Raw genomic sequence first — 25,376 nt, 5'->3', positions numbered from 1 at the left:
TTTAATGGGTTTACGCCACCTAGTGTTTCAAACAGTCTTGGACAGTAGGCTTACATAAGCTGCTTTCAGAAATGCACTGAACTCTCTCTGTATTTTCTATGGGGGGGGTGCATGTGTGAATGCAAATGTCCGAGTGAGACGCTCCGTGGTTTCTGCAGACATGCTCTGCCTGACGTCTTAGTGTAAAGTCTGTGGAAATGAAAAGAGAAGCTGATGTTTGAACACAACACAGGGATCCCCCGCTGGACTCACTGCGAGCGAGGGGGGGTTGACGCCTCTAACGCGTGACAGACGCAAAAATAGAAAAAACAAAACTACTGGTGAAAAAGCGTTGCGACACCTAGGAGACACCAACGAAGACGTCTAGAAAGTTTGTGGTGATAACAGCTGACGATGTTTTCGGGATGCAAACATGATCACGTGATCTCCGCAGCAGAGTTACATCACTTCCTGTCCCTGCCTGCTGTATCTGTCTGCTCCGCCTCTCGCCTGAATAACATGGAGGATCTAACTCAAAATGTGTATATATATATATATATATATTAAAATGTAACACCCTCTGATCATGGGTGGGGGGGCCCTGCCACCAGCGACTGCTCAGGAGTGAGAATCTGTGTGAAAGCTCGTTTCATTTTCAAATATATGTTGAGACTAAACCCCTAAACCACCACATTATCTACCATTCAGAGATGTCCCTGTCCCTCTGCTGTCTCTCTCAAACACATCATCTTAACCGCTGGCAGCCGCCGGCTCGGGTCCATCGTGCTCCTCAGACACGGTTTGGTTCCAGCTGTCTCTGCCCCAGCCGCATGTGCTGGCAGTTCAAACGACTCGGGACAATCGTGGCCCCGGCCGTCAGGAAACTCCAGAGGCGAGAAGCCTTAACTTCAAATGACATTTCTGTCAAAACGTGTGTGTGTGCTTCCACTGGAGTCGTGGCTCAGAGCGCCACAATATAGACACTTTTTTATCTGTGGGACAGATTCACATTCAAGGCTTAACCCCAATGCCAGGAAATAGTCCCTGATTTATTTCTCCTATTGCTACACCATATGATGCAATTTTAGGAAATTAAATATAGATGTGATTAAAAATACTCCGGAACCATTTAAAAAGATTTACATCATCAACAATTCACGTCATCGGACAACTCAATACTTCTTGTTCTATTACTCCTGACTCAAAGCTCCAGATTCCAGTGATCTTTAATCTAGAAGCACAAACAAAAGTGTAGCAATCAAACAATTCATTAAGTTTAACTAGTGTAAGTGTACTAAGCCTATTTTACAAGCAGAGTTTGTTTGATGTGGATTAAAAAAACAGTTTTTTACTCAGAATAGCATATTTGGCGTTAAACAATAAGGTGGATAAAACCGATTATTTTTAAGAAAGATTTAAACAACGTTGAGGTAAAACCTTTTTTACCAGCAGTTAACATTAGAGCTGTGAAAAATAACGCGTTAACGCGTTATGATTAAATTACAGGATTAATTCGTTTTTTTTTTTTAACGCATTTAACGCATGCGCGGAAGGACCTTCCAATTCCGCCGCCTCTGCACTAGTCGCCGCTCTAATGCAGTCAGACGGCAGCTGCCATTCAAACAAACAAACAACATGGATAATTCTGATGAACCTGAGGACCTTCTGGACGGGAAGATCGTGTTCCAAAAAAACAAAGATCGAACATTCAGTAAAACCAAGGTGATATGCACACTCTGCGAGAAGACGTTATCGTTTCACCGTAGCAATACCCGCCTAACCACCGCAACGCGAAGCATGTGTTGGTCGGCGAGGGGCGTTCAAGTGGAATGCGCCAAACCAGACTCACTCGCCGGACACATTGTGCAAAAGAAGCGGTCAGCTTTACTGTCAGAGAATTTGAACAAGTTAGTTTGCCTCACCAACTGGCTAAAGACCGAGTAGCTAAGAGGGCCTTTAGAGGCATTAGATTGTATCATGGTGTGGTTAATGGTTGTGTGACAAAAAATATAAAAAATGTCAACCATCCTATGGCTAAGAAGCTCAAATAATTTCTGTTTAATTTAAAAAAAAAAGTTTTATTCAACCACACAATGGCTAAGGAACCCGAATTCTGTTTAGGATGAAGATTATATTAATGTTCCATATGGAAAAGCAATGATAACTGCTGAAGAACTGCTGAGTTGCAGTACAAAAGAAAAGTTAAATGTCATAAATCTTGTTTTCACAAAAATATTCCGAAAAAATCGGTAATGTGATTAATCATGATTAATCCATAGAAACCTGTGATTAATTTGATTAAAAATTGTAATCATTTCACAGCCCTAGTTAACATATTTACAGGAACTCATATACGACATGTATCATCAGAATCAATTGTTAAGCTCAGTTGTGGCACTGCAACCCAAATATCCTCTCCAGCCCAAACATTTTCTTATATACTCAGCAGTGTATATGCTCTGTAAAGTTACATGTTATTCATAAAATGCCCTGAAACACAGATATGACGGTCGATTATTGAATGACCCAAAATGATCCAGGAACTTAGTCAAAAACAAATGCTATTGACAGTAAATGGTTCTTTAAATGTGGGCAAAGTTCTTCTTATTAACTGTGTTTCTACTGAAAACAGACTTGCAGCAATGTCACCTCACACACACGCCAAGTACAGTTCTCCTGTGATGCAATTTCCTGTTCAGCTGAATGAGCACAGATGATTGCATCATCGGCCTACTGTTCCTTTGTCATCTGTCCTCCTCTTAACACCCACCCACACTCACATACACACGGGCACACACTGACACACACCTCCTCAACGTGCTCGCAGTGGTTTTGCTCATTCACTCCCACAGTCATACAATTATCCACTTTCTCTGAAAAGAAGTCTGGCTGAATTTCATGTTATGTGAGAGGACTTAATTGTTCAAGCTCACTTAAAGAGAAAGAGACATTTATTCTCCCTGTAGCTTCATGGTCGGCCGATTCACTTGTCCTCGGATAAGACAAGGTTCAGGTGTGTTCAGATTGGAAATGGAGCATCACACACACAGTAACTGCTTTCAGACATGTGACGCAAATGGCCGAGTGAGAGCCTCCCGAGTTTCCGCAGACTTTCTCCTTCAGGCCCCCTTGTATAAAGTCAGCAGAGAGGCAGCAGAAGTGGATGTGAGAACACAGCGGGGGGATCCCCCATTGGATTCACTGATGATAATTGATGATTGATTGGTGATAAGAGCCGGTGTCGATGTGCTGTAAATAAAATCACGTGACCACCTCAGCGGAGTTAATACATTACATCCGGACTCTGCCTGCTGCACCACCCCTTACTTGAATACTGCGGAGAATTAGTTGCTGTTGTGAACGTGTCTGAGCAGAGAACCCCCTGCTGCCTTGTGCATGTGTAGAAGGAAAAACTGTAGAGAAGCTCCAGTCCCAGACATCCAGAGATCCTCTGCAGGACACGTCTGAAAAGGACTTGAGATATAGCATGTCTGTGTGTCCATCTAGTTTCTACCCGAAGCTCCCAGTTCAAGCCGGGAGTCTGGCCGGGAGCATGATTGGCCTGCTGGGCATGTGAAGCTATCAAATGGCACATGGTTTGCCTAATCTGTTGGAAAGCTGTGGATGTTGTCAAAGGCTGCTAATGATCTGTAAGCCCTCCAGACTAATTCCTTAACTATGGCCCTCATTAAATAGCGCCATGACATCTGGCCCGGGCCTCGCGTTTGTGTTGGGAAGTGGGCGGACATGATAGGGACTTTGAGTCCGAATCCAAGAACAACACAGGCCTGAATCCCTTCCTGCCAAGGCCTCATCCAGGCTGTATTGTTCCGTTGAGAGAGCCGCACAGGATGAGAGAGAATAAGATTAAAGCCTCATCAACAGGCCCATCGACAAACTATGGACACAATTAACATGTATGGAGTCTTCCGCAAAAAACACATTGTAACACATCTCCGGAAAGGTCTGCATACACTTTTGTTTTTTACCCAGCACTCATTCATCTACCTATGTTTAGAGGTGAGAGGCAGCAGGGCGGAGCACCCGGGCCGGTGGCAGCCGATGAAGGCGTCCAGCATCTTCTCAGCCACCACATCCATCCTGTCAGAGCTGGATGACTCAGCTTCTCAGAGGCACAGGAGTGTGGGAGGTTTTCTCCTGCGGTCGGCTGCCTCCGTGAAACACATCCTCCATCACCGAAACAGTGCAGCAGCCCACTTTCCCTCCCAACCCTGAATGACAGGCTGGAATTGAAAACACTCAACAGCGGGGGTGCACTGTGCGTGGCCTACACATTCCTGTGCAGAATGTGCAGGTGCGCGCATGTGAGGACAATACAGCTAAGAATACAAATCCTTTCTGCTTTCTCCAAGGAATCATTAGTCAGAAGTTGTTGAGACTGTCAGTCCCCTCTCTTGTTTGCTGTGATTCATTTGAAGGCGTCAGGAAGATTTTAATCAGATGAAAATGACTGATGGAGCCAAGCAACGCTACTGCTGAGAATCCCTCTTTGAGACCCATCCTGTGATGAGGCTGTTTACTGTCTGTGTTGTCAAACCTCAGGAATGTTTTTATTTAATGGCAGCTTAAAATAGGACTCAATATTATGCTCACATTTCCCAGTGGCAAAGGAAGAGAGAAAGAGACATCAAATTCCAACAGTTTGGCAAAAACAAACTGAGGGCTCTATCCATAGATGAACTGAATGCAACATAGGAGAGTAATTGCTATAAACTAATAATGATGATAATAATAATAAAAACAGTGCACTGCAGATTCAATTCTAAGAACACAGTGATAAGTGAATGGGACAGCGTGCCACTCATTTATCATAATAATATTATCTATTAATGTGATATTGGGAGAAGTTTACATGATGTTTGTAGCAAGGCCAGCATTAAAAAAAAAAAGCTTGTTGAGGCTAAATATAATCCAGTCATGGGACCTCACTGTGCAAGTTAGAATCAAATATGATACAAACTGGAAACACACTGAGACGAGCTGCACCCGCTCTGTGTGCACACCCAAATATCCACTATGAGCTACAGTGATAAAATGTTTAAAAGTATAACAAGTTTGAACTTTTAAGTACAGGTGAATGTTATTGATTAACAAAATGATGACAATGTTATGACCTATTATAGGTTGACCATTATAAAAGGGACACAGTTCAGCAAACTAATTACACATGTTGATAATATCACTGGTAAACAGAGTTGTAATTGTTAGAATACATTTATTTTGAGGGTATATGTGGGCTCTAACTATTAATATCAGTGGCGTAGAAATTTTTTTGTAAACATTAATAATTACAATCTGTCACTGGATTTTAATTGTTTGTCTCTGTATATGTGCTTTCTGCCTATTTCCAATGCATTAACTTTACATTAGACGTCATTGATCCCAGTCTGTGACCTTGACCTTTGACATTTGGGGATCAGTCAATAGCAACCCTGCTCCAATCCAATTTGCCCAATTCAATCTAAATTGGATTAAAGTTGCCCCAGACAAACAAACTCCATGATCACAATACACCGGTTACTTACAATAGGAGGCCTCCAGTATTCATAACTGCTTAAATTCACGGAAGTGAATAAATAATGTAACATGGATATATGTGACATATTGTGAAAAGCTGCACAAAACCGGACACTGTTGAGAGTGCACTTTGCATAACCCCCAAAATGTTAACACGTTCAAAAGACAATGAATAACACAATATAGAACCACCCACTAATAAAGCTTGTTTTAAAATTATAATAAACATTATAAAAAATGTAAGAATATAGCGTTATGTGCTGTGATGAACGGAGAAACACAGAACAGAAATAATATCAACATTCTTTTTGACATTAGGTCTAATGAATGCTCTGGATTGTTTCTCTGAAGAAAGAGAATCCTCCTCATGGATTCTCTTTCTTCAGAATCCATGAGGAGGAAGTGTATTGATCCGTCCACATGCAGATAATGGGGGGTTGAAAAGATCACTGACCTCTTTGTGAATGACGACATCATGAAAACTGATGCTCGTGTTCGTGGTCCCAGGAGAACGATGATGAAAGCGCTGCACTTCAGAACCGAGACTACCACACAAGCACAAATGTAGCCGGGTCGTGAATAAGTGGGTTAAACCTGTACGTCTGGTGTCTGATGGCTGCATTCAACGTCCTTGGTTTGGAGAAATCTAAGTTGTCGAGGGTGAAACAAAATATTGACAATGTTGTTCAGTCATAAGGTTAAAGAGTCTCCTCACTGGAGCGAGATGTAGTTCAAGAACAATCTGAGAGAGTGGGTTTAACAGTGAGTGGGTCCTGGACACAGTTGAAGTGGAAACGTTATAAACCTGTTTCCTCCATCACTCATCACATTCATGTCCCTCTGTTCTGTCTCAACTCTAGAGTCACTGCTGTATCTGATTTTAACTTGACCAAGGAGGGAATGCTTTCTCCCTGTCTGTTTGATGATGTTCTTTGTGTTTTTTTTGAAGCATTACACAGAAACTACTGAACGGCTCCACAGAACCTGAGGAAAGAGTGGGACATGGACAAAGGTGCAGACATTTTTTTTCTTAAAGTGTTTTTTAACATTTTCCTTCATGGATCTTATAAAAAAATCGAGCACATTTAGGGAATAAAATCTATTCGTGTTTGGAGTTTGTTGCAGCTTGATTGAATTTGGGCCTTAGAGCAATGAGCTTTACTCAAAGCCATGCCAGTTTTTGTTTATTTTTCCTTCTCCATCTTTATCTCCGTCTAGTCCGCAGTGTGTTGGTCAGAGCTATAGTGTTCACCTGCAACACAATGCTGATAATTCTACAAAAATATTGTCATTTAGAATATTAACATTAACAGCGTCACGGTTAATATTCTAAATTATTCATTATAGGAGTATCTAATTCAGCAGTTCAACACCCTAAACGCAAATGATGTATATCATTTAATAAGGTTTGTAGGAAATCAGAGCTGAAAGTGAAGGACTCTGAACATGCACAGGCGTCTCCTGACTCCTGAGAAGCAACTTTGTCTTTTCAGTGAAATATCTGCACTGATGCAAATAATGTGATCAGACAGAAAACAGCCCGGTTCTCTTATCAAGTGTCCTCTGGACTTCTGTGTGTGAAGAGAAGGAGGAATGTCACCGTAGTGACAGTGGGCAGTTCATCCTGAATGAAAATCAATAACAGGCAGGTCACATAAGCAGTTGATGTTTGTTTTATTGGCCTAAGATTGTCTGGACATAATGCAACGCCTCCGGTGTTTAACGATGTTAATCGTACATTTATTTTGTGACATGTGCAGCACAGAGTATAAATGTGTATACTGAATAAAAGAGAGACATGGAGTCATACGAAAAAAAGGCAAGTTGTTTTTTTACAATGAGCTTTCAGGACATTTTGAACGGTCTTTTCAGACTTTTCTTTTAGAGCGTTTTTCTAGATTGAAAAAAATATGCCCATAGACATGAATGGAGGACAGTAACGAACAGAAATGTGTTCAGGTTGCTTATGTAACCTCTCCTAGAGATCCTCTCACCCTGGCACTGCCACGTTTGATTACCAAAGCGATTGTTTTCTCAGCTATAATACAATGCATACAGGATTTTTTTTACATTGAAACATCAGTTACATCTGCCATGTTCAAATATTTGACCCCATTAACAAAATATGTATAATAACAATAACAAATTTTACCAACAATAAAAGCATTTGTTATATTAGTCAGAAAGTCCCATCTATTGCTATGCTTGATAGAGACTGAAAGAATCATGTGCGTCCATTGTACAATGGTTTATATACACAATGATGAAAAAATACAGACATGACACAAGTGCTTAGGAAACACAAAGTTCTTCTGTGAAAGTTGTTGAGGCTATGATTGATAAATTAGACACTTCTTCCTCTTCCATCTCATGTTGATTGGCTGGTGCAATGCTGCCTCCTCATGGCCTAAAGCACACACTGCAGTTTAACATTTTCTTCTGGTTCTCAGAACGGACAACTTGCTCGAGTCCTATTGCACAATTTTATCTTCCAGCGATGGAGACATATACATTTCATTTTAAAAAGTCAGCATTTCTCTTCCCCACAACTGTTGGCAAAAAGGTTCAAACTACTGTACAGTGTCACATTTTAAATAAATACTCTCCATTAACAAAATGTTGATGAGTATATTAGCATTTATAAAACTGAAAAACATCTTGATGACTCAAAAGGAACCATGTAATTCAGCACCAACATCTGGTGGCAGCTTTGGCTGAAAAAGTAAACAAACAGAAACAAATATGCCAAACAAACAAACAAATTATCCGACACCAGCAGGTATTAAATATTTGTATTAAACTGAGCTTTCAAATCCTGAACCCAATTTTTTAACAGGGCCCAGATGCTTTACATATATATTTTGTTTATGTGGATACTCATTTAAAAAAACAAAAACCAACATTTTTTGTCTTTTCGATAAATAAAAATAGAAAACCACAGAAATTTCTCGTACACTGTCAGGGTCTGTCACACAAGTCCTGCCTCTCCTCCTGTCATAATTTCCCCAAGTGAAAGAGAACTTGGCAAATAATGTTCACCATTCCAGCGCTGAGCACAGAGGAAATGGAGATGTCTAATAATCGGCTCTCGTACAGCGCAAACTCCGTTTTGTTCTCCTCCACTTTAGCCATGGCCAAGAGGCCTTTGGCTGCCCTGCACATCATGTTTATGCTCGGCGGATCCAAAGGGGGATGCCCCATGTGCAGTAAGCTGTGAGGGTTCTGCTGGTACTGCGCCATGCTAACACCATCCTCCAAGAAACCAACCAAATTACCCACACTGCCCTTCTGCACGGCTATGGCACGTGCTGCTGTGGGGTCTCCTTGTGCCAGGTGGGAGAGGACAGCCACCGCCATTTCCCTGTACACCTGCGCCTTCCTTTGTCCCACGAAACGGAGAAGGACAGTGAACAGTTTCTCCTGTCGGCTGAAGGGCGGCGTAGCTAGCAGGAGGTCGACGTTGCCATCCTGGATACTCAGCTTGCAGAGGCACTCCAGCACCAACCTTTGAGGGGTGAGCAGGGAGTGGGGCGCTGCTGACGGGAAGGGGTCCTGGGCTTCAGCGGAGGGGCACACCATCCAGTGGAGGAGGCCGTCCAGGATGGGGAGGCAGATGGTGTCTGAGAAGGTGGAGAGGTCCAGCTGTCCAGAGATGTTGGCCAGTGTGACCATGGTGTTCTCCCTGAGCAGACTCAGACACTCCCACCACCACTCTTCTTTGCTACTCGACAGCCCCTGCTCGCGCTGTTCGTCTCTCTGGTAGCTAGGGGGCAACCTCATCCTCTCCGGATGCTGGTGTTTCAGCAGGAGCAGCCTGCCCAGGAGAAGAACCAGTGCAGGGTGGCGGGACATGTCCAAGTCGTTGCCAGGGATGAATGACAGGCTCCTGACGATGTTGGAGACGCAGAGGCACCGCTTGGACAGCGACTCCTGCCAGGCGGATATTGTGGAGAGCGGAGCCTCATCCAGGCAGCGAGGCTCATCCTCAAGCAGGGTGATGTGGTCCTGCTCCCCGTCCGGATGCACCCGGAAGGGGTAGGATGGCAAGGAGCGTGCAGGGTGGGCGTAAGAGAGGGCGTCAACACGAGCACACAAAACATCATCAATGGTAGCGGTGATACGTTGGAGTGGTTGTTTCTTCCCGTCCTCCATATTTTGTTCCTGCTTGTCCTCCTTTCTTGTTTTCTCATCCACTCTGGCAGGTGGAGCAAGCCGGGGTTCAAAGTGTGTCTGAATGTGTGCGGTGGAGTCGCCGCCACCGGCCTGCCAGTGGAGCAGCCCACTGGTGAACTCAGTGATGTAACCTAGGCGCTCTGTCATGTCCTCAATCAGGTCCTCTTTGTGGACGACCTTGATGGGAAGCTTATCGTATTTGCTGGCTTGTTGAGGTTTAGGTTGTAGCTCAGTGACAGGCTGCTCCGTAGACTCCTTTTTACTCTCTGCTCCTTTTTCACCCTCTTCTTTTTCTTTCCCCTCTTTCTCTCTGTCTTCCTTGTTCTTGTCCTCCTTCTTTCTGCTTGCCTCACACTCCTCTTTTTCACCGTTCACCACAGAAGACTCCGGCTCTGCAGCAACGGTTGGAGCTTCCTCAGTGAAGCCTCCCGTTTGCTCCACCTGCATCTCTACTGCCGGGGCTGACTCTGACTCAGGCTGAACAGCAGAGTCCGTCTCCTGCTCAGGGATGGGTTCTTCTTCCTTCTGGTTAGAAGGAGGATCCAAAAAGTTTTTATGAGCTACGGTTCCAACCTCAAACTCTTCCAGGATCCCAAAGATTTCGATCAGGCAGCGGCGGAAGTGCTCCACGATGAGCTCGAGGAATCCAGGTAACTGCTCAGACAAAGATAACATATCATCAGGGTCAGCAATTGAAGCAGAAGGGTATTAGATTAGTGCTGGTGAATGGTACATTCAAAATCTATTTTTTTTTCCTATTTTTTCCCCCTCAAATAATAAATAATTTTTTTAGAACAGCACCATAGAAAAGATTTATCTACGAGTTTAAATGCCCTGTTCATCACACCTGGTATTAATATACGTCCTAAGAGATCGGATCACGAGTGGACGACTTTAAGTTTGTATGTTCGGACCTGCTATTAAAATGTGTCCTGAATTGTCACCTGGGACCACGTGTGTTCCGATCTCACTCCCCGCTTTACATAGATAATCACATATGTAATGATTGTGGTAGAGACAGACAGAGAGAACAGACATAAGAGAGCGACACCTCCAAAAGTAGTGAACGGATCTCAAGAAGGTGTTCAGCATGGATTCATATCTGAACTTAGAGCTTGTAATCGTACAAGGACGGATGTTAATACCAGGTCTGAACGGGGTCAATCAGTGAAACATTTTCGTATACCTGTCCCAGCATGCTCCAACGAGCTAAACAGATCTCTAAACTGATCTCTTTGTCTGTCAGTCAGCAGCAAGGTGTAGCCATCTAACTGGTTTTACCTGAGAGAGGTTGAAAGAGGCCACGGTGCTGTCGTCATACAGCAGGATGTTGATGGTGTCTAGAGCCCATGTGCTCTCTGCCAGCAGCCCAGACTTCAGAGACATCATTACGCGCCAGGCCTCAGGCGTTCCTGGGGTTTCAAACAGTGGGATGTATTAGAACCAGGGAGAGAATAAAAAATGATCAGACCGTCCAAATGATAAAAGGGACACTGAAGAGAATAGATCATTGAACTTATTTTGAGATGTGCTGCTGAACTAATGTATTTAATTGGATCATCAAAATACTGTACTGAATTTACTAAATGTGATCCAACTCACCAGTCTCCTTGGAGGTGAGCTTGCGACGGGGCTTGAGGATGGGCATGGAGGCCTCCACTGATCCTGGTGGGTAGTTGAGGTCCCTCCTCAGGTTGGGAGGAAACTGACCCATGGATCCACCGCCCTGTGAGCCCATCATGGCCATCCCAGGCTTAGTCATCTTCATGGGCGACATGAACTGTAGTTTGCTGGGTGACATCCGAGAGTCCAGGGAGCGCTGGAAGGCCCCTGGGCTGGGTGCTCTGGGCAGATGGTTGGCCATGGAAGGGGAGTTGGAATAAGACGATGGCTGGCGTGACAGGGGCGGCATTCCACCTGCTGACGACAAGTAGGGAGACTGACGGTGCCACTGCTCCTGCCCAGGCCGCCCGTCCATGTCATCTCTACCAATGGAGCCGTACGGTGGCATTTGAGAGGGCGGCCCCTGTCGGTTGGGGTAGGGATAGCCCAGGTCTGTCCTGGATGGCCACATGTTGGGCCCATCAGCACCGTGGTTAGGAGTGGGCCCCCCGCCCATCAAACTGTGCTGGCTCTGTCCTGAGGGGCCTATACGGTCGCGGGCGTAAGGGTAGGGGAACTGTCCCTGTAAGCCTCTGTGTTCAGGGCCTGAGTATCCACCAGTGTAGTGGTTGTACATGTCCGGCTGCTGGTTACCATACTGCATGGCATACATTTCGCTCTCATGTCTCTTGGGTGGGGGGCCGTACATACCGTCCATGGGCCGTTTGTAGCCCTGCTGAAGCAGAGTTATCAGATATCTTTTCGTTAGTAGTTTTAATATCACAGATCTGGTAGATTTATTCTCACTGTATTGCTTTGGTCATATTTGATAACACTCATGAACATGATCAAACTCAGCAAGTCAAAATTTAAGTAATTTATAAAGAATTCATACATCGTTTTACATTATCTCATTATCTTAGTTCAGAATCGGTTGAATCTTAGGATGTTTTTCTAGGCTGTCTCATGTAAGACTACTGTATTTCCATCTAACAGTCAGAGGTGCGAGCTGCCTCTCACCTGCTGTTGTGGGTATATCCCAGATGGATGCATCCCGTATGGCATGCTGGGATACTGCTGACCGTAGCCGTTGTTTCTGAAATAGAGGAGGGAGAGGATATACAGTTAATCACTCACTGATATCTGATATTACCTCACATTCTCGTTACGTGAAAACACAGATGCTGACCTCTGCTGTGAAGGGTATCTGCTGGCAGAGTACATGCTGCCCTCGCTGTTGGACGGCCCCAGGTTGTTCTGACCCCCAGGGGGACCCATGCTCCCCTCCATCCCCATCACATGGTCTGGTCTGAGGATCACACAACAGGGATATCCTCATATTACTATGACACAATAGCAGGCCTCATGGCTCATGGTATATACAGTATACATATATTTATTATAGGTTATATTATATTATATATTATAGGTTATTGCAAGTTCACCATCTTCTTCTGGTGGACAGTGAACCTACCTCCTGTCGTAGCCTGGCCCGTACGGATACTGTGATCTTTGGCTCATGCTCAGAGATGATGGGGGTCGGCCATACATGTCCTGCAGACCACCAGCAGGCATCTGACCTGGTATGTAGGGATCAGCTCCAGCCACTGTGCAGGAAGAAGGCAAAATATCAACATCATGAACAAAACTGAATAGAAAACACACACTTGCAGGCAAAAAAATGTATCTACATTTATGGCATACAACTTGCGCCTTTAACAGCACAAACTATGTCTTCTTCTAACCAGCAGATGGCAGCATTCCTCTATGAATATTCGCCACGTTCCCTGATTAAATCCAACTGTTGTTATGCAGCTAACATCCACCATATTATTCATTCAGACTCCATTCTCTTCAGCCTTCAGAGGAGCTGCGATTCCCTTCTAAAAATGCCGTTTGTTCTGAAAACTAAACCACATGAGTCGGTCAAAACAGGTGCTTCTCAGCGGGATGGAGAGGATGAAAGGTTGAAAACGAGGAGGATGAAAAGAACAAACAAAGTTAGGATGAGACGAAGGCTAAGATACACAAACGTCAGATGGGCTGGTGTGTTTTTCAATAAAGGGATGTGTGGTGTAACAAACAGTTCTCGGCTCCTTTCATAGTTCTAGCAGCAAAAAACACACACACACACACACACACACATTTGTCCTGATCTGAGACAACATGGCGACGAGACAATGAACTAGACAAACGAGGTACGAAAGAACAATGGCTTTTGGATGCATGAGACGTTTTCATGATTAAAACAGGTCCAGGCCTTAGCGTGGGGTGTCACAGGGTGCCTCACTCACTCTTCCTCATCCCGGCAAAGGGGTCCTTGGCGTCGTACTGCATCCTCATCATCATGTCAGGCATGCTGAGGCCCTGCTGGTAGGGAGCTGAGGGGGCCAGGGAGGCAGCACGCTTTACGAAGGCCGGGTCGCTCACCTCCGAGAAGGGGTCCTGTACGCTCACACTACTCCTGGAAAAAAAATAATGTAGTGTAAGAGGGAATCGCCGATTAGGGATTGGACAGAATGAATACATGGAAGGAATGAATTGTGAAGTAAGGAGCTCGGCTTTACATTCAATACTTTTATTATTGAAAAATAAGCGTTTGTTTAGTTGTGACCGAAATCAGTCACTCATTCACCCCCCCCCCTCAATTAAAATGACACCACAAATTTTCTCTGCCTGTAAGTACGTGATTGTTGCACATTCCAAAACATGTAATATCTATGTTGGTCGGTTCTTATTAGACTAAGTCTGTTTTCCCACATGAATAAACATAGAATACGACTTTTAGTTCTTTTCAATGAAGGCTTTTCTGTTTTAATAGTGACCATTAGTATAAAAATTCTCACAAAAAATCTGGACAGCATTATAAAATGGCAACCTCACTATATAGTGGCTAATATTATGAGTAGTGAGCGAATTCAGACACGGTCTTAGTCATTTTTATATGTTAAAACTACGGATGTTTAATCTTGATATGAAATACACACACCTACAACTTAAAATAATTACTTCAATTTGGGACACACAAATGAATTAAGTGTTTTTTAAAGTTTGCTATTATGTTCATGTAACTTGTTAATTAAAGGTGAACAACCTTCATTTCATGTGATTCTGACTTAAAGATCCTCCAACTATATTATTTTTCTCGTGTCAAAAAGTACGGGTAGTTTTGTCATAGGTAGGAGTGGGTGTAGTTTATTGTATATTCAATTAAAAAAAATGCATTCATTAAAAGAATAAAAGCTTTAGTAGCAAAACCAAAGTAAACTTACCTCCCTCAAATATGATCTTATATAGTTAAAATATTATGACAGATGCATTACTGTAGAACTTTTGCAGGATTTTTATATCTGTTATAGTCAAACAGGTTTTAATGACTTTATGGGCTGTAAGTTAGTTTTATCTCAAACAATGCATCATATTTTAAGAAAATAATTTTTCTGCTTGATATTTTAAGTTGGTAATTATTGTGTCTGTCAATTAAATTTGGTGGAGTATAAAACAAGTTTATAATATATTTACTATTTCATTCAAATGTTGTCTAATGAAAGTGTAAAGTAACCTGACAAGTACGTCAAACTGTATTAAGGTAAATGCCAATTTCATAATTTTCTTTGTGTCATGTATGTCTCTCACATAACATCACAAAAAAAGCAAACGACAGAATGGGGTCTCCTCTGCTAGGCTCTGCAGACACATCTGTCATGATTCATGATCATCCAACACCGTGAAGGACATTTTACTGAAAACTAAGAGACTTTTAATTATCATATAAAGAGCAAGAAAATACAATACAGTCTTTCATTTTAATCTCGACTAAATCGCCTCATAAACAAAGCTGTTCCTCTTCATGGAGACCCTCACATCTAACTGCTTGGATGATGGTTATGTATTAATAATAATAATAATAATAATAATTTGTACTGAACAGTACCAGTATTGATACTTGTAGTAGTAACAGCAGCAGAGTTGTGCAGCATGTGTGTGTGTTACCTGTTGGGGGGCAGCGGTGTGACCTGTCCCAGGGGGGTGGTCGCTGGTGTGGGGGGTTTCAGGTCCCCTGCTGCCTCGGCTGTGGAGCTGCTGCCAGACGACTGTGGTGTCTGTGGGCCTTGGAGGGAGCCGCCCGAGTTCGCTGTGAAACAGAACAGAGGTCACGTTCTTATTCTTCCAAACTATAAATCAAGTTTATTGTTAAAAAACAGTAACACATTCAGTCCTAAACCCCCGCCCCATAGTGGGCCTGTAGCTGCAGCACAGCGCTGCATTAGGGAGATAACTCTGGACTTAGGGCCAAAGCACTGACATGAGAAGTGAGGCTAAGCAAACATCCGACATGAGGGCTGAGGAGATGGGAATGGAGGGACTCTGAAAGAAGGGCCAGCAGAGGAAGAGGAGAGGACGCAGCGAGGACAAGAGAAGGGAGGGATTTCTCCGGGGAAATTGCCCACTCCAGCTCTTTATTTGGAAGCTGTTTGAAGATGCCTGAGCTGTTTTTATTTACGTCTGCCATCGGGTGGATGAGGGGTTCATGTGGAGGCCTGAGCTGGGGGGCACGAATGTATCTGAAAAAAATATAGTGTACAAATATATATATATATATCTACCATTATGGTAAAATCAAGGCTAATACCTAAGCAAACATCCCATAAATAATGCATGAGTGAGGACTTTGAGGAAGCTGGTGCTGATGACTTCCTCCTAGGAAAGATACTTCCACCTCACACAGACTCCAAACTGGAGGTTAACACTGGGTTAGTGTGCTCTCTTGTTATGACACCATATTTCTGTGAATCTCTCGCTTCTTATGACGAGAAAATTATGGAGTGCTGAGCCCACCCCACAAAGAACCCCCCCCCCCCATCCCGTCCTGCCAGATAAAACCAAGGGATACAAATTCCCACAAGAAGGGGGTTTAATGGAAAATGTGGAGCGTTCCGGCTAAAAGATGACAAAGACGGAGAAAGAGAGAATATGAAAGTATACTAATGAGCATTTAGCTAAGAAGGCATTCTCTGGAATAGCCTCAGTGGCCTTTCCCCGCGCAGCACGTTTTCACAAGAAAAAAAAGAAAGACTTAAGCTTTAAAAATTCATGCAAATTCTGAATAATTCAATGATACCCCCTGCCTTTATGTCATAGGAGATGGAGAGAAAGAGAAAGTGAGAGCGGGAGAGAGACAGACAGACACAGGGAGAGATGGTTATCCCGTGACGATGAGGAGGGAACGGAGAGGGGGCAACGAGAGGCCAGGGAGCATTAAGGATTCTTCACTTCCTGGGACATCCCCACTTCAGACAAATATGAATGCACACCCTCACGCACGAGTGGAAAAGTCCAAATCATGGCTGGGTTAGACAAGGTTAAGAGATTCGCAATTCCTCAAGAGCACGAGAGCAGACAGACAAATGCATAATATCAGAGAGGGTGGGGTTATGAAGACAGAGGGGGAGCTCGAACTTACGTGCCCTCTGTTCCATATTTAGAAAAGAGGAAAAAAATGACAGAGGAGGCGATGTGGGTAAAAAGAAAAGTGCTTGTGGAAGAGGAATATGGCTGACGTTTGATGTGTGTGCGCATGAAAGCCTGTGTATCTGTGTGTGTGTCAGAGGGTGACATAATCCAGATGGGTGGTAGTGGTTAAGGGGAGGAGGGGGGAGAGAGGAGGGGAGGAGGAGGAGGAGAAAAAAAAAAGTCAGTCAGCTGAACCAGGTTTGTGAATGAAAGGTGACGGCAAGGTCGAGTTTGTTTACATTCTACATTCCAGTTCTCATTAATCACTCCCCATACCCCTCCACCTACCCTCCTGCACACACACACACACACACACACACACACACACACACACACACACACACACACACACACACACACACACACACACACACACACACACACACACACACACACACACACACACACACACACACACACACACACATAGACACACACTCTCCCCACCAGCCCTCTGGACAAGCTCCCTCTGTGACATCATTGGCCTGTCAGTCTATATATAGGCTGGCACGGTGTCAGTGGGACAGTTTGGAGCAGGGAAGCACAGAGAGCAAAACAAGTCAGAGGGAAGGGATGGGATGTTTTTAGCTTTTGAACCTTTGGTATTGATCTCGCTTTATAAATTAATTAGCGAAGAAAGTTTTAGAATTGGACCGTGCAAGTATTGTTTGTATGTTAACTTCAGTGTTTGAGTAAAAAAGTATCAGTAACTGTTTAACAGTTATTTATATTATCCTAAAAGTCTAATATTATAAATATACTGGGATATAAATGTAATACACAAATTATAAGTATGTAGTTATTCGATTGAATTCGATCACCTGAATGATATATATCACAAGAAATCAAGAAAATTCATTTAAATAAGTAAACAAAATTTGTATCTATATTAGGAATATGTTATCTTTGTAAGCTGGGCCTTAATGATGAAGCAACATTGCAAACACAGAGTCGGTTGGAGCCATCCAGTCTATGGTTGGCGCGAGAAACACAAGCAGTCAGATACATGCAAATTGTAAACAAGTCATCAGTGGCTATATAATCTGAACAATTGGAGGGAAAGCTTAAGTGAAAATGTATTAATGATTAGGGTTGAATAAAACATAATGACTATTCCCCTGGAGAGCCTCGGAAAGGAGGGATGACTTTAAAAAGCATAACTGTTAATAAATGATCATTTCACAATTTTTTTTCTAATTTCCTGATGTTCCTGCTCAGTAAATCACGCGGTAATATTTTAAAGCTGAGTTACATTTGCAAGCAGCCAACCAAGTGAAGACAATGTTAAGAATAGTGAGAAAAATCGGAAAGTAAGACCCAAGATGTAACAGGAATTTCCCTTCAAATACAGGTATTCTTTGTCTTTCTACTAACAAGTATCCTTGTAGAGAAAACATGAATAAGTACTACAAAACCGAAGGGGTTCAGCTGTCAGGAGGACCACCTACTCATACATACGCAGATGACACCAAAAATATAGAGAAAATATCACTATAATCAAGTGTTGCAGCATACGCCGTCTACAGTTGAGTACTGCATTTCCAAAAAGCAGCCCAAACATCACATGTATTAACCTTTCCATATTTCACAATGCAGACACCGTCTCTAGCTGTGTGTAGCATTGTTCCATCAGGTGATGTGAGACTTTCAAACTGAGTAGATTAGATCCCCTTGAGAAGATGAGAGGGGCCTGAATTATAATTTATGTGTGTTTATATACTGTGTGCTTGTGTTGCTCATGTTCACTGTACGTATGTGAGTGTGAATGCAAATGAGGGCACATGCTCTTTCCCACCCACCAGGAAAAGCAATCTGCAGTGTCTCCGGCAGGTGAAGTGCTCAGATGTTCTATTTAAAAGCCAGGGTCATTTTTCTCATCTCCCCTGCAAATTAGAGACGTGACCTCACCGCTCCATATCGCTCCAACTCGTTCACTCCCCGCTCCCGGCGCTCACATCATAATTGTGCACAGAGACACAGAGTGTGAACAGGTTATATACAGAAACAAAAATAAAAAGCACCCTTTGTGTTGCGTTGCTGCGCCAAAAAAAAACAATATTACTTAACCTCTCAAGCACTGTAATCAAATAAAGGCAAGTCCCTGGTTTGAGGTGTAAGTGGTGATTGCATTGCAGCTCACCTTCATTAAACTAAGAATCATCTCATCAAAACAGTGTTAATGTTCATTAATCTCTAAGGGTTTTAAGTTGTGTTCATGTAATCACATGACATCTCTGGGTGCTATTTTTAACAATGAAATTAATACTTAGCGGCCGAGCAGTAAATTAAACTGTTCAAGGGAAAACAAAGAAGCCCTAGTGGTATCCACCATTTACATGTTGAGGTTTATCAATAGTTGCCTAAAACTAAATCCAATTAGGATGCATTGTATTGAGGAAAAATGTCACGGATGGATGGACCGCAATCCTAATCATCAGTAAACAGGTAAGAAGAAGGTTTCTGGTTCAGCTCCCATAATGTGTGGAGTTTATATCTCCTCACCATGTCTGTCTGAGTTTCCTCTGGGGATTCGGCTTCCTCCCACAGAGTTTTGAGCCTATATTTGTAAAAATGGTCGTGTGGACAGATTTTTTTTTTTAAACAAAGAAAAAAATCTGCAATCGTGTAGAAAGGGCCTGTGATTAGGTTAGTTGGAAACTTAAACCTTACTGTAGGTGAGAGTGTGTGGCTGAATGGTTTCTTGTCTCTGTAAATTGGTCCAGCTGGTCGATAAGACTGTAAAAACACTTTATAAACACAGTCCATTAACTGTATTGTCTATTATACAGTATCTAATCCTAATATAATGAAATGTTTCAAAAATGTGTGAAATAAAGATATACGATTCAGACCCAAATAAACATGACAACAATAATGATACAAATAATAATTAAAAAAAACCTCCCTCACTAATATACACATATTTCTTTAAGACATCAGGAGAAAAACTGATCTGGGAACAGAGGTCTGTGGTTAGTGCTATCTCGAGTGTCTCACAGGAGGTTCAGGGAGTTGACACGGTGGATTTATGATGTGATTTCCTGTTAAATCTTTTTAGATGTTGTGTTAAGATAATATAACCCCTTTAGTTGGATTTTGGCAAGCTCGCAAAGCAGCTCACACAACATGGCTCAAACTAATAACTCTACCTTCTGTTTCTTTGAAAAATCAACCTGAAAGCCGATTAGTTACAAAATGAACCGCAACAATTTGTTTAGGACAAATAAGTCTTTCAAAACTGCAACTTTGCCTGATAACAAAACCTTCAATGAGGAACAAGATTATTCCACTTGCAAATATTTTCTATATTTATTTGCACTTGATAAACAATAAAAAACTGAGTTTGATATCATTATTTAAATATTTTTGCCACTTTCCAGTCATCCAAGATGCTAGAGTTTTTGGACACAGCTGCGCAGACTTTATTGGAGTGTTGTTGGAAGCCACATTGCCATGAATGCACATTTCTTTGATGCTTCCTGACACCTGTATTTTGATCATCAGCACCTGTTGTTTAGCTGCTGACAGATGGGTAACTGGAGACCTTGGAAAAAACCAGCGCTCTGATATCAGGCCTTACCAGGTGACGGCGGCTGGATCTTGACCTGCTTCCTGTTTTCCCCTGCAGCCACGCTGCTGCTGCCGCTGCCACTGCTGCTGCTGCTGTCCGCCGGCGGCTCCTCTCCCCTCTCCAACTTACACTCGTAGGCAAACAGATACTGGATGTACTGCTTCTTGAGGGAGCTGGCGGAGCTGCTCGACGTGCCAACGTTCAGCGTGGTGGACAGCTCACGCCACTTCTTGTTCTTGTTTACCTGAGTGGTTGAAGGTTGGGAGAATGACAAGGCATGGAGACGTTAAATGACTAGCAGTAAGATTTTAGGGTAAGGTGATGTATCTAAGTAGAATCAGCCTCAAACTTGTCATTTTGGTTTGAGTATAGTTGAACACATGCTGCTAAATTTAATCCAAACTAGAATTGCACTAAGTATAGTGCATATAGTACAACTGCCGAACAGCCCCTCATGAAACCAGATTTAAATTCACTAGATCCAGATTTCTATTTCGATCTGCACCAAATTGCACAAACTCATAATCATCATCCACTAAACATGCCCAATATATTCTCTAAGAAATCAACTAAAATGCCGGTAACCACCCTATTTCACAATGTTAAAGAAAGTTAAAACAAATTCCTTGATACGGATTCGCAGCTAAATTAAATGGGTTCTTTTCTGACTTGAACCGCATCATCCCACCAAGTTTTGTGGTAATCCATCTAGTAGTTTTTTCTTAATCCTGCTAAATAACAAACAAACCAACGGGACGAAAAAACATAACCTCCTTGGTGGAGGTGATAATCAAGTCTATAGGGGAACATTTCATATTTTTATATCTGATGGCCACAGAGCTGTAGGCCATTCATGAGTAATGCAATTATTTTTGCATTGTCTAACAGCAAAAAGCAATAAACTATATATTAACATAGGTATGTGGACCAAATGCTTTTAATACTGCAACAAATTCCAATTAGGAGAAATCCTGAGTCGACAACCTAACAGTTTGGAACAGGGCGGGACTTATTCCCTTACACAACATCTCTGCTCATTCCTAACAGATGCTCTCATGGGTGAATGGCTGCAAACGCCTGCAGGTAGTTTCCATATTGTTGTGGAAGAGCGGAGGCTGTTATAGTCACAGATTAAAGCCTGCGGTTGTGGAATATGATGTGTAATCTTCTTGTGTCCACAAACTTGTAGTCGTGTGCGTTTTGTTATCTCTTGTTTTCTCTTGGCTTCCTGTCAACTCTGCCAATTTAAGCACATAAAGCTTAACATGTTTTCTATGTGCTTTTTTTATTCACACAGGTTTTGACAGCCATGGAGTTTTGCTCAGAGCTTGTGTGTTGTGACATTTTCAGGAACACACTGTAGGTTCTCCGAGATATATTTCATGAATCTCATTCTCTCGAGCATCTCCTAACATTTACAAGCTCACCATATGCCATGCTGCCGGAGTGCATATGCTGTAGAATACTGAGTAGCAAATGCAAATGATTAAGGTGGAGGGACTTTATTGAATGTGACTTTATGTTCAGCTAAAAATACTTCCTATCTATAATCATATCTGTTATCTCCATCATCTTTAAGCACGTCGCCTATACGTTACCATGGCGAGGCCTCCTATCTCACGGACAGCCAAGTAGAGCTTCCACAGGTCCAGCGGCTTCTTGCCCACAATGGGCAGCTGGGAGACGGCCGTGCCCCTCTCCTCCATGAAGGTCAGGTAACGTTCCACCCAGCCCCGCCTCTCTGGCTCCACCCCCAGCTCAAAAAGGCGCGAGATTCGCTCCCCACTGAGGGAGGAGGCGATAGGGTTGGCTTTCTAAGAAGGGACAGAGAGAGGAAATAAGGAAAGGAGAAAAACTTTGATTTGAGAATCTATTATACGGTTATTGGTTTTCTTTGCTGTATCCTATTGCTTCATCCTATATTTACACATTCTGATGTAGGCTGCTGTGGATTGAGTGACCAAGCAAAAATAAACACTTCTTTAGATCATTTTCCACTGTCTGTTTTTTACTATAAGTTAATTTACTGCACATTCATGTCCTCACGTTTGAACTGGTGGACAACGATTCATCCCACATAGCAACATCTGGCTTCAGCCCAGGTTTCTAAAGAGTTGTGTTGTCTAACAACCAGCTTTTGATCAAATAATTACACAATAATCCTCTAGTCACACACAAATTCATCAAACTAAGTGGTTATTGTCCTTGGTTTGGTCTTTTTGCCTAAATTTTAATGTAATTCCAGATCTTTTGTCACACATCCAACCAACAGTGTCAGTGTCTCGTTCTTACGGGGCTAGAAGGGGTCTTGAGTGGCCATGGTGGGCTGCTGATGCTGTCGCTGTCGTCCCCGTGGTAGGAGGACAAGCTGGCCGGGCTGGGTGAGAGGGGGGAGGGCACGGGCAAGGCACCGCCTGGTGTCGCTGGCTGGGACACACACTGCTGGGAGCTGCTGCTGCTGTTGTTGTTGCTGTAACCGTCCTGTAGCTGGGAGAGAGAGAGAAGAAGAGAGCCAAGGACTTCAATTATCTTTGGACAAAAACATTATTCTCTGTTCGTTTTTTTCATCCACTTCCTCAGTATCAGTTTGACACAATGTTCAGTACTGAGACAGCAACAGCAGACAACTTCAAATAACTAGTGTGTGTGCGTGTGTGTGTTCATAGGAATGTTTATGGAAACTACATCAAATAATCAAGTATTTAAGTTGATATTTGAGGAGGTTCCACTGTTGAGTATTTCCATGTTAAGATTTTAACATCTGTGCAATTTGTTTCACTATTTGAGAATATCATTTTATAAAACCACCTTACAAAAACATGGCTTTAAAGACTTTTTAATATCCTTGTATAAAGTCATAAACAACTCGTGTGAACCTTCTTAGCCCAAATTCTGCTCATATGAAGTGAGAGTGATAAGCATCATTAAGCAATGTTGCTGTGTTTAAATGACAATTTGTAATTTGGGCTACGCTGGGTTTTCGCAATCAAAACAATAATAAAACCTAGTTTGATGACGAAGGAGCTTGGGATCATTGGAGTTGTTGTCGTCCCCCCCATTGTCGATGAAAATCTACCTGATTTCTCTGTGTTTTAACATTGTTGGGAACATTTTGAGTCAGAACATGAGGCAAAAAAATATATACCATTATAATTAATAATTGTTACATATTACAGCTTAAGTTACATTTTAAGGTTGAAAATGCAAAGCAGTATTGCAACACATTCTGGTATCTCTACACTTCTAGTTAGATGCAAACAGTGTGTGTGTGTGTGAGAGTGAAAGAGACTGAGACAGCCTGACAAGAGGTTCTGGTCTGTGTACAGAATGCTCATGTCAGCAAAACCTTATCTTTCCCCTCCCTCGCTCTGTCTCTAGCCCCCCCCATCTCTCTCTCTCCATCTCTCCCTCTCTCTTGGCAGACAGATCATCTCTTTTGGGAGCACTGGCGGTCTTTCTGGCTGCTCTGACTGCCTTAAATAATTCAAAAGGCCCTACTACCCTAATCAGCAAAGAAAAGACAGGGATTTGGAGTGAAACGAAGTGTAGTGGATGTGATGGAGGTGTAAGCGTGTGTTTGTGTGGGTGCATGTGTATGTCTATGTGGGAGAGAGGTTGTTAAACAAAAACAAGGGGAGGGAGTAAAAAAGAGCAAAGAGCAGAGTTCTGTTGTTGCTGAGCTGAGCCAAGCCGAGCAGCAATTGTGGGGCAAAATGAGAAGTCAGCATTGTGAGTTGAGACGTACGTGTGTGTGCGTGTGTGTGTGTGTGGAGACACTGACAAAGTAGTGTTTCAGAGAAGGATGGTGTGTGTTTGTGAGGAAACGGAAAGGCCAGAGTGCAGCTTTCTGTGTTTATGTTTATGTGCCTGTGTGTGTTTGTGTGTGTGTATGCACAGCATTTCCGTGTTGTGTTTAAATGTGTGTATGTACATGTGTACTGCGGATGCCGAGCCCTCTCTTTCTCTCTTTTATTTTTTACAACTTGTGCTGCCAAGACATTAACGAGCAGAGAGAGAGAGCTGGGGGCAAAAACAAAGAGATGAAAACATCAGGAATGGTAAATGTTAAACAAATCATTAAATATGGTGGGAAAACAACAGTGATCAGCCCACTGTGCTGAGGCAGCAAATGCTGATCAGATATGGTTTGCTTCATTAAGAGATTGAGGAGAAAATAGAAAGAAGAGCACAAAGAGAGGGTAAGGAGGTCAAACCTTTGGTTTGTGAGGCTCGTTGACGGGACCTGTGTCATCTTTCACGTCTGCTTTGGGTTTCCCATCCGGGCTCATCATTCCGTCTCCTGACATCGCCAAGGCTCCTACACCAAGAATGAGAAAACAGGTACAGGGGGATGATTGTACTAAACTTTTCACAAATGCTAACAGGCACTTTTACTATTTCGCTGAAGCAAAACTATCTCCTATAAACCCAAAATTTTTTGTTAAAAACAAATTCACAATAGGTATTTTTTCACCACAGTGGAACGAAGGGGCAAGCTTTGCATGTTTTCACAGTATGGTCAATTCAACATGTTTTAACATTCTTTTAAATGAGTGGTGTCCTCTTTGTGTGCAGTGAAGGCTGCTGGATAATGGTTCGTATAATGTCATAGACAAAGTCAGACATTGTGAAATGGTTTAATGTCTTTCTGCAGCTGAAGTATTACAGTCTTTCTTTCGATTTTTCTCAAGGCCCGTCTAGAGCCTGCAAAGGGAAGATACTGAAAGGGACATATGAAAAGACTGCTGCTTAGGTAAAGACAGAGAATGAGATAAGACCCACACAAAAAAAGCATGCCAGTGCTCTCTTCTCGCTGGCTGCACATCCTCGGCATGGGAGAAATCATACATGTTCGCACATATTCAAAAGTGGTGACAGAATGGGAAGGTCAGCATTCAAGAGACGCTGGATGACAGGGAGACTTGTTTCTCTTTTCAAAGACATTTGTGTGCCTTCATGAGGTTTCTAATTCAAGAAGACTTAAGATCTTTAAGACTAA

General features: G+C 42.8%; 1 protein-coding gene across 1 annotated transcript in view; it reads right to left on the bottom strand.

Moving 5' to 3' along the window:
• Nucleotides 1–7,172: 7,172 nt before the first annotated feature.
• Nucleotides 7,173–25,376, bottom strand: part of arid1b (AT rich interactive domain 1B (SWI1-like)) — a 112,421-nt gene continuing 94,217 nt past the window's right edge. The window contains exons 9-20 of the mRNA XM_053434874.1: nt 24,592–24,695; nt 22,670–22,864; nt 21,976–22,191; nt 20,387–20,621; nt 15,286–15,427; nt 13,587–13,756; nt 12,767–12,899; nt 12,482–12,601; nt 12,313–12,388; nt 11,293–12,028; nt 10,972–11,102; nt 7,173–10,344 (exon numbers count right to left, since the gene is read on the bottom strand). Of these exons, the coding sequence (XP_053290849.1) occupies nt 8,512–10,344; nt 10,972–11,102; nt 11,293–12,028; nt 12,313–12,388; nt 12,482–12,601; nt 12,767–12,899; nt 13,587–13,756; nt 15,286–15,427; nt 20,387–20,621; nt 21,976–22,191; nt 22,670–22,864; nt 24,592–24,695 (4,091 nt within the window). The 3' untranslated portion in view covers nt 7,173–8,511. The remainder of the gene's footprint in view (nt 10,345–10,971; nt 11,103–11,292; nt 12,029–12,312; nt 12,389–12,481; nt 12,602–12,766; nt 12,900–13,586; nt 13,757–15,285; nt 15,428–20,386; nt 20,622–21,975; nt 22,192–22,669; nt 22,865–24,591; nt 24,696–25,376) is intronic.

The sequence above is a fragment of the Pleuronectes platessa genome, chromosome 11, assembly GCF_947347685.1.
Source record: "Pleuronectes platessa chromosome 11, fPlePla1.1, whole genome shotgun sequence".
Taxonomy (NCBI): Eukaryota; Metazoa; Chordata; class Actinopteri; order Pleuronectiformes; family Pleuronectidae; genus Pleuronectes; species Pleuronectes platessa.
The sequence above is the reverse complement of the archived record's forward strand: the minus strand, read 5'-3'. Positions and strand labels throughout refer to the sequence as shown.